The sequence below is a fragment of the Canis aureus genome, chromosome 27 (genome assembly GCF_053574225.1).
Source record: "Canis aureus isolate CA01 chromosome 27, VMU_Caureus_v.1.0, whole genome shotgun sequence".
NCBI lineage: Eukaryota > Metazoa > Chordata > Mammalia > Carnivora > Canidae > Canis > Canis aureus.
Window position 1 is genome coordinate 13,505,795 of NC_135637.1, and position 15,544 is coordinate 13,521,338.

General features: G+C 43.4%; 1 protein-coding gene across 2 annotated transcripts; it reads right to left on the bottom strand.

Annotated features, from left to right (window-relative positions):
• Window positions 1-9,815: 9,815 nt before the first annotated feature.
• RPL6 (ribosomal protein L6) lies at window positions 9,816-15,300 on the bottom strand. Of its 2 annotated transcripts, none has more exons than XM_077875705.1 (7): window positions 15,197-15,300; window positions 13,938-14,174; window positions 13,746-13,844; window positions 12,357-12,500; window positions 11,793-11,841; window positions 11,017-11,201; window positions 9,816-10,008 (listed from the first exon to the last, which is right to left on the bottom strand). In XM_077875705.1, the coding sequence occupies exons 2-7, from the start codon at window positions 14,172-14,174 to the stop codon at window positions 9,856-9,858; spliced, it is 867 nt and encodes a 288-aa protein (XP_077731831.1). In that variant the 5' UTR covers window positions 15,197-15,300; the 3' UTR covers window positions 9,816-9,855. The 2 variants fall into 2 exon arrangements, with proteins under 2 accessions (XP_077731831.1, XP_077731830.1); XM_077875704.1 differs by lacking the exon at window positions 15,197-15,300 and adding an exon at window positions 15,016-15,161.
• Window positions 15,301-15,544: the final 244 nt, after the last annotated feature.

The window sequence follows — 15,544 nt, forward strand, 5'->3', positions numbered from 1 at the left end:
GGGGGCACCTGGGTGGCTCAGTGGTTGAGCATCAGCCTTTGGCTCAGGTAATGATCCAGGGTCCTGAGATCGAGTCCTGCATCAGGCTCCCCAGGGAAAAGCTGCTTCTCCCTCTGCTTGTATCTCAGCCTCTCTCTGTGTGTGTCTCTCATGAATAAATAAATAAAAATCGTTTTTTAAAAAATTGGATCATAGTAATCGTACCTACCTCATAGCGTTTTTGTGAAGATCAAATTAGTTAAGATGGGCAGGACTATTAGCACCATGCCTGAAATATACAAAGCTCTCAACAAGTACTAGCTATTTTTAAATGTGGCACTGAACCATTGTTCACTTATTAATTCAAATAAGATTTTTTAAAATTTTATTTATTCATGAGAGAGTGAGCCAGCACAAGCAGGGACAGGGACAGAGGAAGAAGGAGAAGCAGGCTCCCCACCAAGTAGGGAGCTCAATGCAGAGCTTGACCATAAGACCCCGGGACCACGACCCCAGCCAAAGGCATGCCTAACCAACTGAGCCACCCAGGCACTCCCAAATAAGATTTTAATCTCAATCCAGAGTTGGTGAAGCTCTTGGGCAAACACATCATCTGTTGTTGGTAGCGCTTTAAGTCAGCATGGTCTTTTTGGAAAAGCACTTTGGCCACATATATCCAAAAGTCATAAAGGGATCATGCCTTTTGATCCATCATTCCTCTCCTAGATATTTACCCATGGAAATCTTTCACCAAACAAGGAGTTGTTACATTCCTACTTTCTGCTGGGCCCTTATCACTAAGTCATAGCTCCTATCTTCAAGAACCTTAAAACCTAATGGGGGAGACCTTGCTCTACAATACTAGTAGTCCTACCCGTGATAGGGAAAGTGGAGTATATAAAGGAGAAACACCTGATTCATATCTGGGGTGAGACGTGGGGGCGGGCAGGAAATCTAGAGCAGTCATTCTCAACTGAGGATGATTTTGTCTACCAGGTGACATTTGGCAGTGTCTGCAAATGACCTTTATCATCATGGATGGGATTGAATGCTATGGACATCTAGTGAATAGAGGCCAGAGATGCTGCTAAACATTCTGCAATGTACAGAACATCTCTCTCTCTCTCTCTCTCTCTCTCACACACACACACACACACACGAAGAATTATCCAGCCCCAAATGTCTTTAATGTGGAGGCTCAGAAACTGATCCGAAGCAATGACTGAAGTTAGGGAGAAGTATTAGAAAGGAGTGTTCTGGGATCCCTGGGTGGCGCAGTGGTTTGGCGCCTGCCTTTGGCCCAGGGCATGATCCTGGAGACCTGGGATTGAATCCCACATCGGGCTCCCGGTGCATGGAGCCTTCTTCTCCCTCTGCCTGTGTCTCTGCCTCTCTGTGTGTGTGTGTGTGTGTGACTATCATAAATAAATAAAGAAAAAAATATTTTTTAAAAAAGGAGTGTTCCAGGCCTTCAGAATAGCATGTGCAAAATCCAAGAGGTAAGAGATAATAATGTACGTTTGAAATAAAATAGGGGGCGCCTGGGTGGCTCAGTCAATTGAGTGTCAAACTCTTGGTTTAGGCCCAGGTCATGATCTCAGGGTTATGAGATAGAGCCCAGAGACCAGGCTCCATGATCAGTGGGGAGTGTACTTAAAGATTCTTTCCCTCTGTCCCCTGATCCCTTCACTCCTTTTTCTCTCTAAAATAAATAAATATTTTTAAAAAATAGAACAAGGGGTGTCAGGGTAGTTCAGTCAGTTAAGTGTCTGCCTTTGGCTCAGGTCATGACCTGAGGTCCTGGGATCAAGCCCCACATTGGGCTCCCTGCTCAGTGGGGAGTCTGCTTCTCCCTCTCCCTCTGCTCCTCCCCCTGCTCATGCTCTCTCTGCCTCTCAAATAAATTAATACAAACTTAAAAAAATAGTATGCAGCCATTGAAAAGTTTTGATAATTTTGAAGTTTTGATAACAATGTAAAAGACTTATGAAATAATATTCTATGAAGCAAATCAGAACACAGAAATGTACATATACTTCTAGAACTACAGATATATGCACCTAGTAATCTGAAATTTTTGTGAGATGAGCATAAGGGTGAATATTTTCTCTTTAATATTCTTGTCATGAAGTAGTTCAGTCTGAAGCAACATTAGGATTCCAGGGTCGCACTTGTGGGGTTTTATTCCCCATAATTTTAGTGCTATTTAAGGCTCTGTCCTGGAAGTTACTTATTTTTATGTCAGCAATTTTGTTTTCCATAAAAATTTGCATTGAAGGTTCTAATGAGTTAGAAACCAATAAGTTGATCAGATTCCTGCAACTGTTCATTTACTAAGATATTTTAGTTTTCCCTTGTGTCCCCTTTAAACCTGTATCTGGGGACACCTGGGTGGCTCAGCAGTTGAGCGCCTACCTTTGACTCAGGGCATGATCCTGCGGTCCTGAGATCAAGTCCTGGGCTCCCTGCATGGAGCCTACTTTTCCCTCTGCCTATGTCTCTGCCTCTCTCTCTCTCTCTCTCTCTGTGTGTGTGTGTGTCTCTCATTAATAAATAAAATCCTAAAAAAACATACCTGTGTCCATATAGAATCTTTCAAAAATGAAAATATGCTTCTCAAGTTCCTCTCTGGCTCAAACATCCTTATCTTCCTTGACTTTGGTGCCCCACAAAATTCTCAGGATCAGGTTCCTGTTGGGTTAAAGTGTCACTTCTTACAGTCTTCATCCCCTTCCTACCCACTGAAGACACTAAAATATTTAGGATTCACAGACTAGTAATCATCATTCCCTTCTCTGGGCTTTTGCTGTACTTCTGTGGTAGATTGAAAAGGGTCCTCTCTTGGGGCAGCCTGGATGGCTCAGCGGTTTAGCACCACCTTCAGCGAAGGGTGTGATCCTGGAGACCTGGGATCAACTCCCACTTGGGCTCTCTGCATGGAGCCTGCTTCTCTCTCTGTTTCTCTCGTGAATAAATAAAATCCTTAAAAAAGAAAAGAGATTAAAGGGTCTTCTCAATTCTTCCCTTTATCCCTTTATTAAAATTATACAGCCATTCCCTTTGTGATGTGACTGTACTGGGTTAGTGTTCTCCCCAAATTCATGTCCATTCAGAACTTGTGAATGTGACCTTATCTGAAAAAAGGGCCTTTGCAGATGTAATCAAGTCAAAATGATGTTATACTAGATTGAGCAGGGTCAGGGAGGGGGGTGCCCTAATCCGGACTGGTATCCTTATAAGAAGAGGGACATTGACGGGGGGGGGGGGGGCACCTGTGTGGCTCAGTGGTTGAGCATCTGCCTTTGGCTCAGATTGTGATCCTGGGTCCTGGGATCAAGTCCTGTATCCGGCTCCCACAGGGAGCCTGCTTCTCCCTCTGCCTATGTCTCTGCTTCTCTCTCTGTGCCTCTTATGAATAAATACATAAAATCTTTTTTTAAAAAAAGGGCGGGCAGCCCCCATGGCGCAGCGGTTTGGCGCCGCCTGCAGCCTGGGGTGTGATCCTGGAGACCCGAGATCGAGTCCCACATCGGGCTCCCTGCATGGAGCCTGCTTCTCCCTCTGCCTGTGTCTCTGCCTCTCTCTCTCTCTGTGTGTGTGACTATCATAAAAAAATAAAAATAATAACAAGAAAAGCTCAAGGCTTATATAAAGAAAATTATTTTTAAAAAGGGGGGGCGGGGAGGGGGACATTTGGAAACAGATGCACAGGAAAAATAAAGATGGAAAAAGACCATGTGACAACAGAGGCAGATTGGAGTGATGCATCCACAAGCCAAGGAACACCAAGGATTACCAGCAAACGCCAGAATTCATTTATTGATTGATTGATTGATTCATTCATTCATTCATTCATTAATGAGAGGCAGAGAGAGGCAGAGACAGAGGCAGAGGGAGAAGAAGGCTCCACGCAGGGAACCCTATGCAGGACCGAATCCCCAGACCCTGGGATCACACCCTGAGCCGAAGGCAGACAGTCAACCGCTGAGCCACCCAAGCGTCCCAACCGCCGTAATTCAGGAGTGAGACATGCAAAGATTCTTCCCTTAGGAAGAATTCCTCCGGAAGGAATCAACCCTGCTGACACACTGAATTTGGACTTCTAGCCTCCTGAACTGTGGGATTGGATTTCTGTTGTTTCAAACCACTCAGAGGTCTTTTGTTACCAACAGCCCAGTTAGTGGTACTTTGTTACCAACAAAAGGACTTCCCTAGATTTCCCACCGGAGCCGGTGAAGCAGATTTCCCCGCCCCATTAAGGATGGGCTTGGGCACGTGACATTCTTTGGCCAATGGAGTTTTAGCAGATGTGATGCGAGCGTAGGTTAAATCTCTGCAGTTTGGCATCTGTCTAGAGAAGCACGTACGTGCTTTGGGAGTTGTGGGTTCCCCAAATGAGACGTGTGGCAGACCTGAGCCACCAGCCCACAGCCTGGAGCGGAGCCCCACAGATCCCTACTCTGACTTAAAGCCAATTCACAGCCTACCCACAGACCCGGGATGGGTGAAATACTTGCTTTTTATTGTCAGCCACTGACAATACTGAGGGTTTTTGGTTTTGTTTTTATGGTTAATCTCTTAAATCCCTAATGCCTGGCACGGTGCTTAAAATAAAGTAGTTGCTTAGTGAAGGCTTTTAGTGCTTAGGGAATCTGAAGATGCTGTGCAAACAACTTCACACATTCATCCACAATGTGGTTTTACTATCTGCATGTGCTACATACTCTCTATGCTCCGACCCCTCAGCTGCTTCTTCACCTCATCGCGGACCAGTATCGTGGTGATCCAAGAAAGTCACCCTGGCTTCTTTCAATTTCTTTACCAACTGTGTGATTGTTCCTACCTCTTGGCCTTTACACTTGCTGTTAGCCAGCCCAGAAGCACTCCCCTACCTGTGTAGCTTGGCAAACTCCTATTTATCCTTCAGGTCTCAGCTACCTCACACAGAATGCCCCTGGCCCCACAAACATCACAAGGCTGACTCTTTTGGTAGTCCTTAACTACAAGTGAATAATTAGTAATAAAAAGGTAGGTGCCTGTCTCCCTTGCTAGACTGTAAGATACATTATGTCTAGTACAATGCTTACCACATAGTCAGTACTTAATACAGAGTTGAAGAATCACTAAATGCATTTATACCAGGTCATCCTTTGTAGGGAAGTCTATAGGTAGGGAGATTAATTGAACCAAAGCTCTGTTTAATAACTTGAGAGGTGACAGAGGACATGGTTAAGAACATGGATCCAAGGGCCAGACAATCCAGATTCCAATCCCATTTGGGGGAGTTACTTAATCTCTTTGTGCCTTAGTCTTTCCATCTGTAAAATGGGAATGATAATGAAAATACAAGAACCTTCTCCTATGGTGGTAGTATTAAAGAGAGTTAAAAGTATATATCTTAATGTAGAAAGAAGTATGGCGGTTCTTCAAGAAACTAAATATATAACTACCATATAATTAAGCAATTCCACTTTTTTTTAACATACTCTTTATTTATTTTTTTTTTAAAGAAGACTTTATTTATTTATTCATGAAAGATACAGAGAGAGGCAGAGACACAGGCAGAGGGAGAAGCAGGCTCCATGCAGGGAGCCCGACATGGGACTCGATCCTGGGTCTCCAGGATCACGCCCTGGGCCCAAGACAAATGCCAAACCGCTGAGCCACCCAGGGATTCCCTTAACATACTCTTTAAAAAAATATTAAATAATCTCTATACCCAATGTGGGGCTTGAACTCAGAACCCAGAGATCAAGAGTTGCATGCTCTGCAGACAGCTAGCCAGCTGCCCCCAAGTAATTCCACTTCTAATATATACTAAACATATTGAAAGCAGGGACTTGAATAAATATCTGTATATCAATGTTTGTGGTAACTTTATTTATAGTTGCCAAAAGGGAGAAACAAACTGAATGTGCGTCCATGGGTGAATCAGTTAACACAATGTAATATACCTGCCCAATGTAATATGATTCAGCCATAAGAAGGAATGAAGTACTGACCCATGCTATAGCATGGATGAACCTTGAAGACATCATGCAAAGTGAAATAAGCCAGACACAAAATGGGAAGTCAGTGGTTAATGGGTACAGGGTTTCAGGTTGGAATGACAAAAAAGTTGGGGAAATGAATGGTGGTAATGGTTCCACAACAGGAATTGCACAATTAAAAATGTTTAAAACAGTACATTTTGTTATGTTTTATCACAACAAAACAATTATACAGAAAAAAATTTTACGCTTTAACTGCTTAGCACATACTCAGGATCATAGCCTTTCCTATTATTATATTGATTACCTGAAAGTTAAATGAATAAGCAAAGCCAGGATTTCAAATCCAAGTCCTTTCAATTCTCAAAGCTCTAAAATAGGGGATCCTTGGGTGGCTCAGTGTTGAGCGCCTGCTTTTAGCCCAGGACATGATCCTGGAGTGCCAGGATTGAGTCCCACATCAGGCTCCTTGCATGGAGCCTCCCTTCTCCCTCTGCCTGTGTCTCTGCCTCTCTCTTTCTGTGTCTCTCATGAATAAATAAAATCTTAAAGAAAAAAAAAAGCTCTAACATTAACCTCTACACTGTTTCCAATTGACTTGCACTTGATGCATATCTTTTGAATGGAATATCCCACGTTTTCCCCAAAGAAATCCCAATTTTATGCTTCTATTATAGGGAAATTCAGAACATTGTTGCCTTTCTTCACATTATTTTGTACTTTGACAGCCTTTTTTGTTGTTGTTAACTGCACATGGTAAAATAGCACTAAGTTGTGTTTAACACTTATTAGAGCCTCTAAAGTTGGGAATCAGGCTCTAGACTCTGGTCACTACAGCTTGGGAGGTGCCACAGGCTGAATAATGGCCCCAAATTATGTCCATGCCCTAATCTCCAGCCCCCTGTACATGTTACTTCATATGGCAAAAGGGACTTGGTGTGATTAAGCTAAAGATCTCGAGATGGGGGCAGCCCAGGTGGCTTAGCGGTTTAGCGCCGCCTGCAGCCCTGGGTGTGATCCTGGAGACCCGGAATCAAATCCCAGGTCAGGCTCCCTGCATGGAGCCTGCTTCTCCCTCTGCGCCCCTCACCCCCCATGAATAAATAAAAATCTTAAAAAAAAAAAAAAAAAAAGATCTTGAGATGGGGAATGTGCTAGAACATAAAAATATATTCGGTCTTTGTCCCTGGTTCCTGGCACAGAGCTCCTAAAACCCATGGAACTACCTAAGTGATAGGGGTATTTTTTGCTAAGAAGCTCCTTTAGGGGATCCCTGGGTGGCGCAGCGGTTTGGCGCCTGCCTTTGGCCCAGGGCGCGATCCTGGAGACCCGGGATCGAATCCCACATCAGGCTCCCGGTGCATGGAGCCTGCTTCTCCCTCTGCCTGTGTCTCTGCCTCTCTCTCTCTGTGACTATCATAAATAAATAAAAAAATTAAAAAAAAAAAAAAAAAAAAAAAGAAGCTCCTTTAGATCATAACTGAATTTATGCTAATGAAGTGACTTAGGCTAGGATCCCAGGCTCAAGATGGGGCTGGTCACCAGTGTCCAACTGATTTTATAGAGTTGGAACTTTCAGCCCTCCCCAGACTTAAGGCAAAGTGGGATGGTGGGCCTTGGATTGGAGTGGAGAAGCTGGAAATTAAGCTCTGTAAAAACTCTTGGAAAACAAAACCCTTGAGCAACAAGGTTTGATGGTCTTCTGGGTTGCTGAACACATGGAGACACTGGGACAGGACTGTGCCTGTAGAGGATATGCAAAATCCCTGCTTCCCCCACTACCCTTACCTTGTGCAATAGATCCCTCCCATTTGGCTGTTCTGGGTTGCATCATTTTTAGTGATAAATACAGTAAGGTGTTTTGAGTTCTGTTCAGTCATCACAGTAAATTACTGAACCTGAGAGGGTTGTAGGGCAGCCAGGTCAGACAGAAGTGGGGTAACCTGGGGTATCTACTACCTAACTGGTGTCTGAAAGAGCAAAGAGGAAGAGTAGGCTGAAGAAACGGCCACAGGGCCTTGTGGCCAAGATGATTTTGGAACTGAACCTGAGTGATAAAGAGCCACTAAGGAGGGACCATAGCCAGAAGTAAGTTTGGTTTCAAAAGTTTATCAGAGCACATGCTATAATGTACCTAGTGGCTCATGGGGATGAGGATGGGGGCTGTTTATACTGTATCATAGATTTGAAAGTTGCTAGATTTTGTTAGTTCTCATGAGTTCCTAAGCACACATGGTGATGGGCATGAACTAGACTTAACAGAAGTCATTACTGTACCCCTGAATTGTACACCAACTGACACCTGTCAATTATATCCCAGTTAAGAAAAATAAAAAATACCAAGTGCAGAGAAAAAAAGTGAAATAACTGGAACGGTCACACATTATGAGTTGGATGCAAAATGGAAAAGTCTGGCAAGTTTATGCTTTCACCATACAATCCAGCAAGCTTACATTTTTTTACCCAACAGAAATGAAAACACAAGCACACAAAAACCTGCACGAATGTTGATAGTGGCTTTATTCATCACCTCCAGTAATTGTGAACAACCCAAATGTCTTTCAATGTGTGAATTTTAGAATAGTGATACAAGGACTTAATGGACCAACAACTGACAAGAACTGTGAATTTGAGCACATCCAGTAATATTATGCTCAGTAGCATACTGTCTAGAACGTTCAGAAAAAGCAAAACCATAAACAGAAATTTAATCAGGAATTGCCAGGAGTGGGAGCTGATTCCATAAGCCTGAAGAAACTTTTAAGGTGGGGATAACATTTAACTAAATCACACAGGGCAGCCCAGGTGGCTCAGTGGTTTAGCGTCGCCTTTGGCCCGAGGCGTGATCCTGGGGACCCTGGATCAAGTCCCAGGTCAGGCTCCCTGTATGGAGCCTGCTTCTCCCTCTGCCTGTTTCTCTGCCTCTCATGAATAAATAAATAAAATATTAAAAAAAAAAAAAACTAAATCACACAGATGTCACAGAACTACACTCTTAATTATGAATCTCGCCTAATGTGAATTGCCAATAAAAGCAGCTTCAAAAAGTCCACAGGGGCCATCTTTCATTTATCTACTGCCAATAACCCAAATTTGCAGATTTTTTTTTCAAATTTGCAAATTTGGTAACCCAATGTTTAAGGGAGCTTTAGAGAAACGACTCTTGTACAAGAGCATAAACTGGCTCAAACCCCACAGAAGGCAGTTTGGCACAATCTACTAAAATTAAATTGCAGAAACATACTCAGCCAAAAATAATTCTTACCTGATACTCATCTGTGTGCACACTTGAGCTTATTTACTACTTTGTATATACTTACAAATCATGTAAACCCAAATACCATATAATGGCACACTAGCCTCTACATCAATGAAGATGGACTTCATGGAAGGACCAGAACACATTGTTATCTGTGTAACAGTATATACAGTATACAAGGTTTTAGGGTCAAAAAAAAAAATGGTGAATCATACTCATTTGCTGTGTACACTTCAAAAAAACTAGATACACAAGACTAATGGCAATGATTATGGGGGAAGGACTTAGAGTTGGGCCAATGGGGGAGAAATGGAAGTCTGTGGCCTAAAGAGCAGGGCGGTTTCCTGTCCTCATAGTCCAGTATTATCTGGTTCAACAATGACCTGGGAAAAAATGCAGGGTGGTGCTGGGTGACAAGCCAGAGACTAAGGGAGCTAAATGCTAGTCCAGAGCCAACAAAGAGAAGGTTCCACTACAGCTGGTACCACCCATTCAGCTCCCACTCCTCTTAGCAGAGGCTAAGATCCCACAAGCTGGCCGAGTCAAACCACACTTCCAGGCAGGTAAAAATAAAAAAAGACACAAAAGAAATGGATCAGTTGTTTAATTAGGTTCTTTGTAAGAAATTTAGAACACCAATTTGTGAGGGTAAACTCCATTTGTGAGAGAAAACACAGAGCGGAGGTAGCCCTGAAGCTGAGGAACAGCTTTGATTTTTGGCAGAATTTGCGAGTCCACAGCTTTCTGATCAACCTTGCGCTGCTCTGTAATCTCGTATTTCTAGGTGGAAGAAAAAAAGAAACAAAAGAATTTAAAAGTAGGGCACAAGTACCAGACTCTAGCTAACCCAGGAATCCTATCTCACAAGTACTCAATCCCAGGGAGATTTAGAAAGCAACTTTGACCATCCTTTCCTTAGAAGGCTGTGAAGTATAATCTTGTTTTTAATATAATAAAAATAGTAGCTCTCTTTCTTTTCTCCACTTCAATACACAACAAAGATCAGCAAGGGTGGGGGCACCTGGGTCAGTCAGTCAGTAAAGCATGTGACTCTTGATTTCATCCCAGGTTATGATCCCACCAGGGTTGTTCAGATTAAGCCCTGTGTGAGGCTCTGCACTGGGCATGGAGCCTGCCTGAGATTCTCTCTCTCTGCACCCCCTCCTCCACCCCCCAAAAAAGGATAAATAAGGGTCAACTCCTAAAAGAACAGCAGCAGTTAATTCACAGAGCTCTACTAAACTCTCAAAAGCTGAGTTCTCAATTCCCATTAAGAATCAATGAATGCGGCAGCCCTGGTGGCTCAGTGGTGTAGTGCCACCTTCAGCCCAGGGCATGATTCTGGAGACTGGGGATCGAATCCCAGGTCAGGCTCCCTGCATGGAGCCTGCTTCTCCCTCTGCCTAACCCCCTCATGAATAAATAAAAATCTAAAAAAAAAAAAAAAAATCACTGAGTGTTGAGGAACCTGGGTGGCTCAGTGGTTGAGCATCTGCCTTTAGCTCAGGATGTGATCCTGGGTTCCAGGATTGAGTCCCACATCAGGCTCCCCACAGGGAGTCTGCTTATCCCTCTGCCTAGGTCTCTGCCTGCCTCATGAGTAAACAAAATCTTAAAAAAAAAAAAAAAACAACCACCACCACAAACCACTGAATGCAGCACCACCTTGAACAAGATTATTCCCCAGATATTCTTTATTTACTTCTCTTTGTCAATTCTTAACTTTGTTTTCACTCCCACCCAGGGAAGCTGGAACTATCACAGGCGAAGACAGAAAGAGCAGCTTACCTCCTTCTCTGTGTCAAAAATCTCCCCTTCCTGGTGTCTGGGTTTACGCAGCTTCTTCTTCTTGAAATAAGCATCAGTGAGATGTTTGGGGATTTTCACACTGCTTATATCAATTTTGGTGGAAGTGGCAATGACAAATTTCTGGTGTGTTCTACGCAGAGGAACTCGGTTGAGGGCCAGAGGTCCTAGGGGAGAAAAAAAAATCAACATACTGAGGGAAAGAGAAAGCAAAGATTTAAGAATGGACTTTGGATTTAAAGAAATCCAATGAGATGAATTTTTCTCAGCATCTGAAGAAATCTCAAGCTGCTCTTTCTACTGCCAGCATTCAGACTTTTTCAAGACGTTTGTCCATAGCTCCCCCGCCTCAAACCTTAAGTGTCCAAGCTGGGAAACAGCACTGTCACTCATACACGTTGGCCAAAAACACAGGTCCCTGACAAATTTAAACCAAGCACTGCTCTCCAGAGTGAACAGTACACTTTTTATCTGTTTGGCAACTGTCCTTTGGTTTCAAGTGGCAGATCAAGTACAACTCTTACGCAGGATCATTCCTTGGGGTTAATAGCCAACGATTCTCACTTTAGGTGGCAGTTACTTAGTGGTATGTTGCCACACAAAACTTAAATACCTGCTTCTTTAGAATTCAGGTGTATGCAAGACAATGAAATGGGGTACGTAATCTCACAACACTGGAACTTCCATGTAGGTGGGAGCAAAAATACATTTGAAAATATCAAGTTTCTGAGAATATAATATCCTGGTGATTTTCTTACCAGTCACAAGTAGCAAGCCACTGCTCAGTTGCTTCAGGAAAACTACCCTCTGTAAATTAAAGACATTTCTGTGATTAAAAACAGACTTCTAAATTCATCAAATCACAGGCTTTAAATTTGGTAGAGGAAATTCCAAAATATGTATCTGCTTAGCAATTCTGGAATGAACTATACGAAACCAACAGGGGTGACCCTTGGATAGGAGCAATACTTTTGTGTGCTAGTTTATAATGAGCAGCTATTAACTTCTAACAATAAAAAATTTAAAAAAAGGTAACCTAACAACTCAGTAATTCTATCCCTGCAAAATTATCCTGAGGAAGTAAATATATAAACCCTTTTGGGTATAGGGGCATATGAATCAACTGTAATAAGTACTATCAACAGTGGGAAATGGTAATTTATTGGATATTATGGACTAAACCACATTACAGTAGTGACTGGGCTGCTGGTATTGTTATGCCCTCCCACCTCAAACTACAGGTACCATAGGCAAATAAAGAAACTCTACCCAGAGCGTGAACACATTAGGATTAAGCACCTGAGCTGAGAAGCTCTGCTCACCTTGCCTCTGTGGCGCCCAGTGAGGATGATCAAAATGGTCCCAGGAGTGATGCTAGCTCGCAACTTTCTCACATGCTGACTGAAAGGTTTTTTGCCATGGCTCAACAGCTTGCGAGGCACATCTTCAGTAGGATAATACCTAGGCTGCAGGGAATCCACAGGTCCAACTTATTTAAACAGGCTAATCAGATTAGTATTGCTGGTTGTGTCAGTCTTAACACTGGTTATACCCCTCTTCGCCTATTTGAAATGATTTACACAATTTCACTTCCACTGCTAAGTAGACAGTAAATTCAGAAAAGATCAATGCTGCTTATCCTTTCCTAGGCAAAACACAGGAAAGAATCCATTTAACTAAAGGAACAAAGACAGAAAGCATTAAGCAAATTACCTTTGTAGGCTTGGGATTAAACCAAACTTTGGAATTATACAGCAAGCTCTGTGTCCTATCGTTACACACTGTGGCGTAGCAGTGATTCTCAAGCTTTTCTGGGCTCCCGGAACTTAACCTAATCTGTACTTCTCCAGAAACACTTCTGACACACATTTTGGAAGTTACAGAGGAGGCATGGCTTGTTTTTCCATTCAAATTGTGTTCACATTCTTCACATTAATGTGCATCAACTACCACGTAATGCACAAAGGAAAACAAAACAAGACCCCACACGGACTATTACGTGTATGACAAGTAACTCACGATGACCTCCTGCTTTTATCACAAACATTAGTACCTAACAGAAAAACCAGCCCACAAAAACTATGACAAGGAATCGAAGCACCATTTTCCCTCTGGGATAGTAATTTTCAACTGTGATGACCATAATCCAACTGGGAATATTCCCAAAATGGAAATTACAAACATTGAGAAAATGTTGCGGCTTGTGGGTGTAAAGAGGAGCCAAACAACAGTGCTCTGGTATATAACTGCTCCACAGGCCTGGCAGCATACTAGGCTACATGCCCCACTTAATTCTCGCAACACTCTGAAGTAAACCTTTATTCTTTACAGGCGAGGAAATAAAAACACAGAAAAGTAATTCTACTTAAGATCAAACAACAAATGTTTAAGAAGCCTGGTGTAAACCCAGAATCCTCCATTAAGTAATCCTCTGCCCAACACAAACTTCTAAAACCCACACAAAAATCCCCTCCTGGGGGAAGCCCGGGTGGCTCAGCTCAGCAGTTTAGTACCACCTTTGGCCCAGGGCGTGATCCTGGGGTACCGATCCCTCTGCGTCGGGCTCCCTGCATGGAGCCTGCTTCTCCCTCTGCCTTTCTCTATCTCTCTCATGAATAAATAAATAAAACCTTAAAACAAAAACAAACCACTCCTGGTATTCAAGCTTCCACTAGGCTTCCCGTTTACAGTCTCTTCCAAACCTTACTTACCATTTTGCGAAGTTTAACCACTCGGGTACCACCATTCTTGTCACCACCAACTGGTTTTGTAACGGTAGCAAGAACCTTCTCCTTCTTTTTCTTTTCAACCTATCACGACACAAATGCTTCAAAGTCAGAGGCAGACAAAAATTTTTAAAGTGAAGATGTAAGTCATGCTCAGTCATCTCCTTCAACCCTTACCCTGGATTTAGCTGCCGAATACTTCCTCTTGTACATGGCTTTTCTGGAATACATAGCCGATCGGGAATATCTGCCAATTCCTCTGACTAGGACAGGGTTTCGGCTGCAGTGGGGCTTCCCCTTCTTTGGCGTTTTAGCCTTTAGGTTACCCTTCTTTGCCTTGCCACCAGCATTAACCTTCTTGGCTTCAGGTTTCTTCTCCTTAGTATCCGGCTTCTCGGCTTTTTCGCCCGCCATCTACCAGGATAGGTTAAAGAGAAATGCATTGCAACAATTATCCATGACAAAACATTATGTAAACAGTACATTGATAAGGCTTCACCCTCTCTCCCCTGTAAGATCTAGGTCTTCCAAAGCCACACACATCGCAACAGCCCTCATATAAGTAAACATTTGAAGAGCTCTTACATTTGCTAAGTATTTAGTGGTCAAGGGGATCCCTGGGTGGCTCAGCGGTTTAACGCCTGCCTTCGGCCCAGGGCATGACCCTGGAGACCCGGGATCGAGTCCCACGTCAGGCTTCCTGCGTGGAGCCTGCCTTGGTGCCTCTGCCTCTCTCTCCTTCTGTGTCTCTCATGAATAAATAAAACTTAAAAAAAAATTAGTGGTCAAAAGTCCCTATTCCACTCGTTCACTGTTGCTGGTTTGTGATTTAGAAATCTAACAAGTCGCCACAGGTATGAAGCAGTGAGGCCGGACCCGGAAACCGTTGGTTTCCAGGGCTTTTGCGCTTTTCAGACTGCTGTCTCATTCAAGAAACTCGGCTTAGGAGACGAGAACACACAAACACCCAGCCCAAACTCAGGGCGGACTAAAAAGCGCAAACACAAGAGGCGACTTCCGGTCGCGGACGTGGTTAGATGGAAAAGTAGTATTTGGCCTCAGCCCCAAAGCCCAACGTGGCTCAGGCAAGTTCAGAGCTGTGTTTTGGTACCCGAACCCGGGATTCCGGAGCGCGCGCCCTCACTCTGGTCCCTGAGGCCCCACTCCTCAGCTACGGATCCCCAAAAGGGCCCTGTATCCCCAACCCAGGAGGGTGACAAGCAGCCGGAGTTTCGGAGCCTCTCCGGCACCTCACCTCACCCTCTTCGCGCCATGAGCAAACCCAGGCGACATAAATGAACCGTCTGGGAGGCCTCTCAGTTGGCCCCGACCATGTCCGACCCCTGTAGGTGTCCACTTGAAACCCTCCTGGTTCGGATGGCGAAGGATTGGGGATTCCGAAATCGAGTCTTGCAGAGAGGACCCGCCATTCTTACCTTGCAAGATGGAAAAGAGAACTAAGGTCCCCGCTTCCGGTCTATAAGGCATCACGGGAGATGCTGAGTATCACGTCCTTCCTGATCTGTGGCATTATGGGAAATGTAGTTTTCTCTCCTTTGACAGTGTTATTTCTTTGTGTGTGTGTGTTATTTCTTTTTATAAGAGGCAAAAGCGAAGAACACTTTGAAAATGTTTCATTTTATAGACCAATCAAATTCTCAAAACACTTTTGGAAGCTGACATAAATTACAACTTTTTATTTTGCTTACTAAGGACATTAGAAAGGACTATCATTTTCAATATAAGAAAGGATACTTAGATGAAAAACCAAATCTCCAAATAAA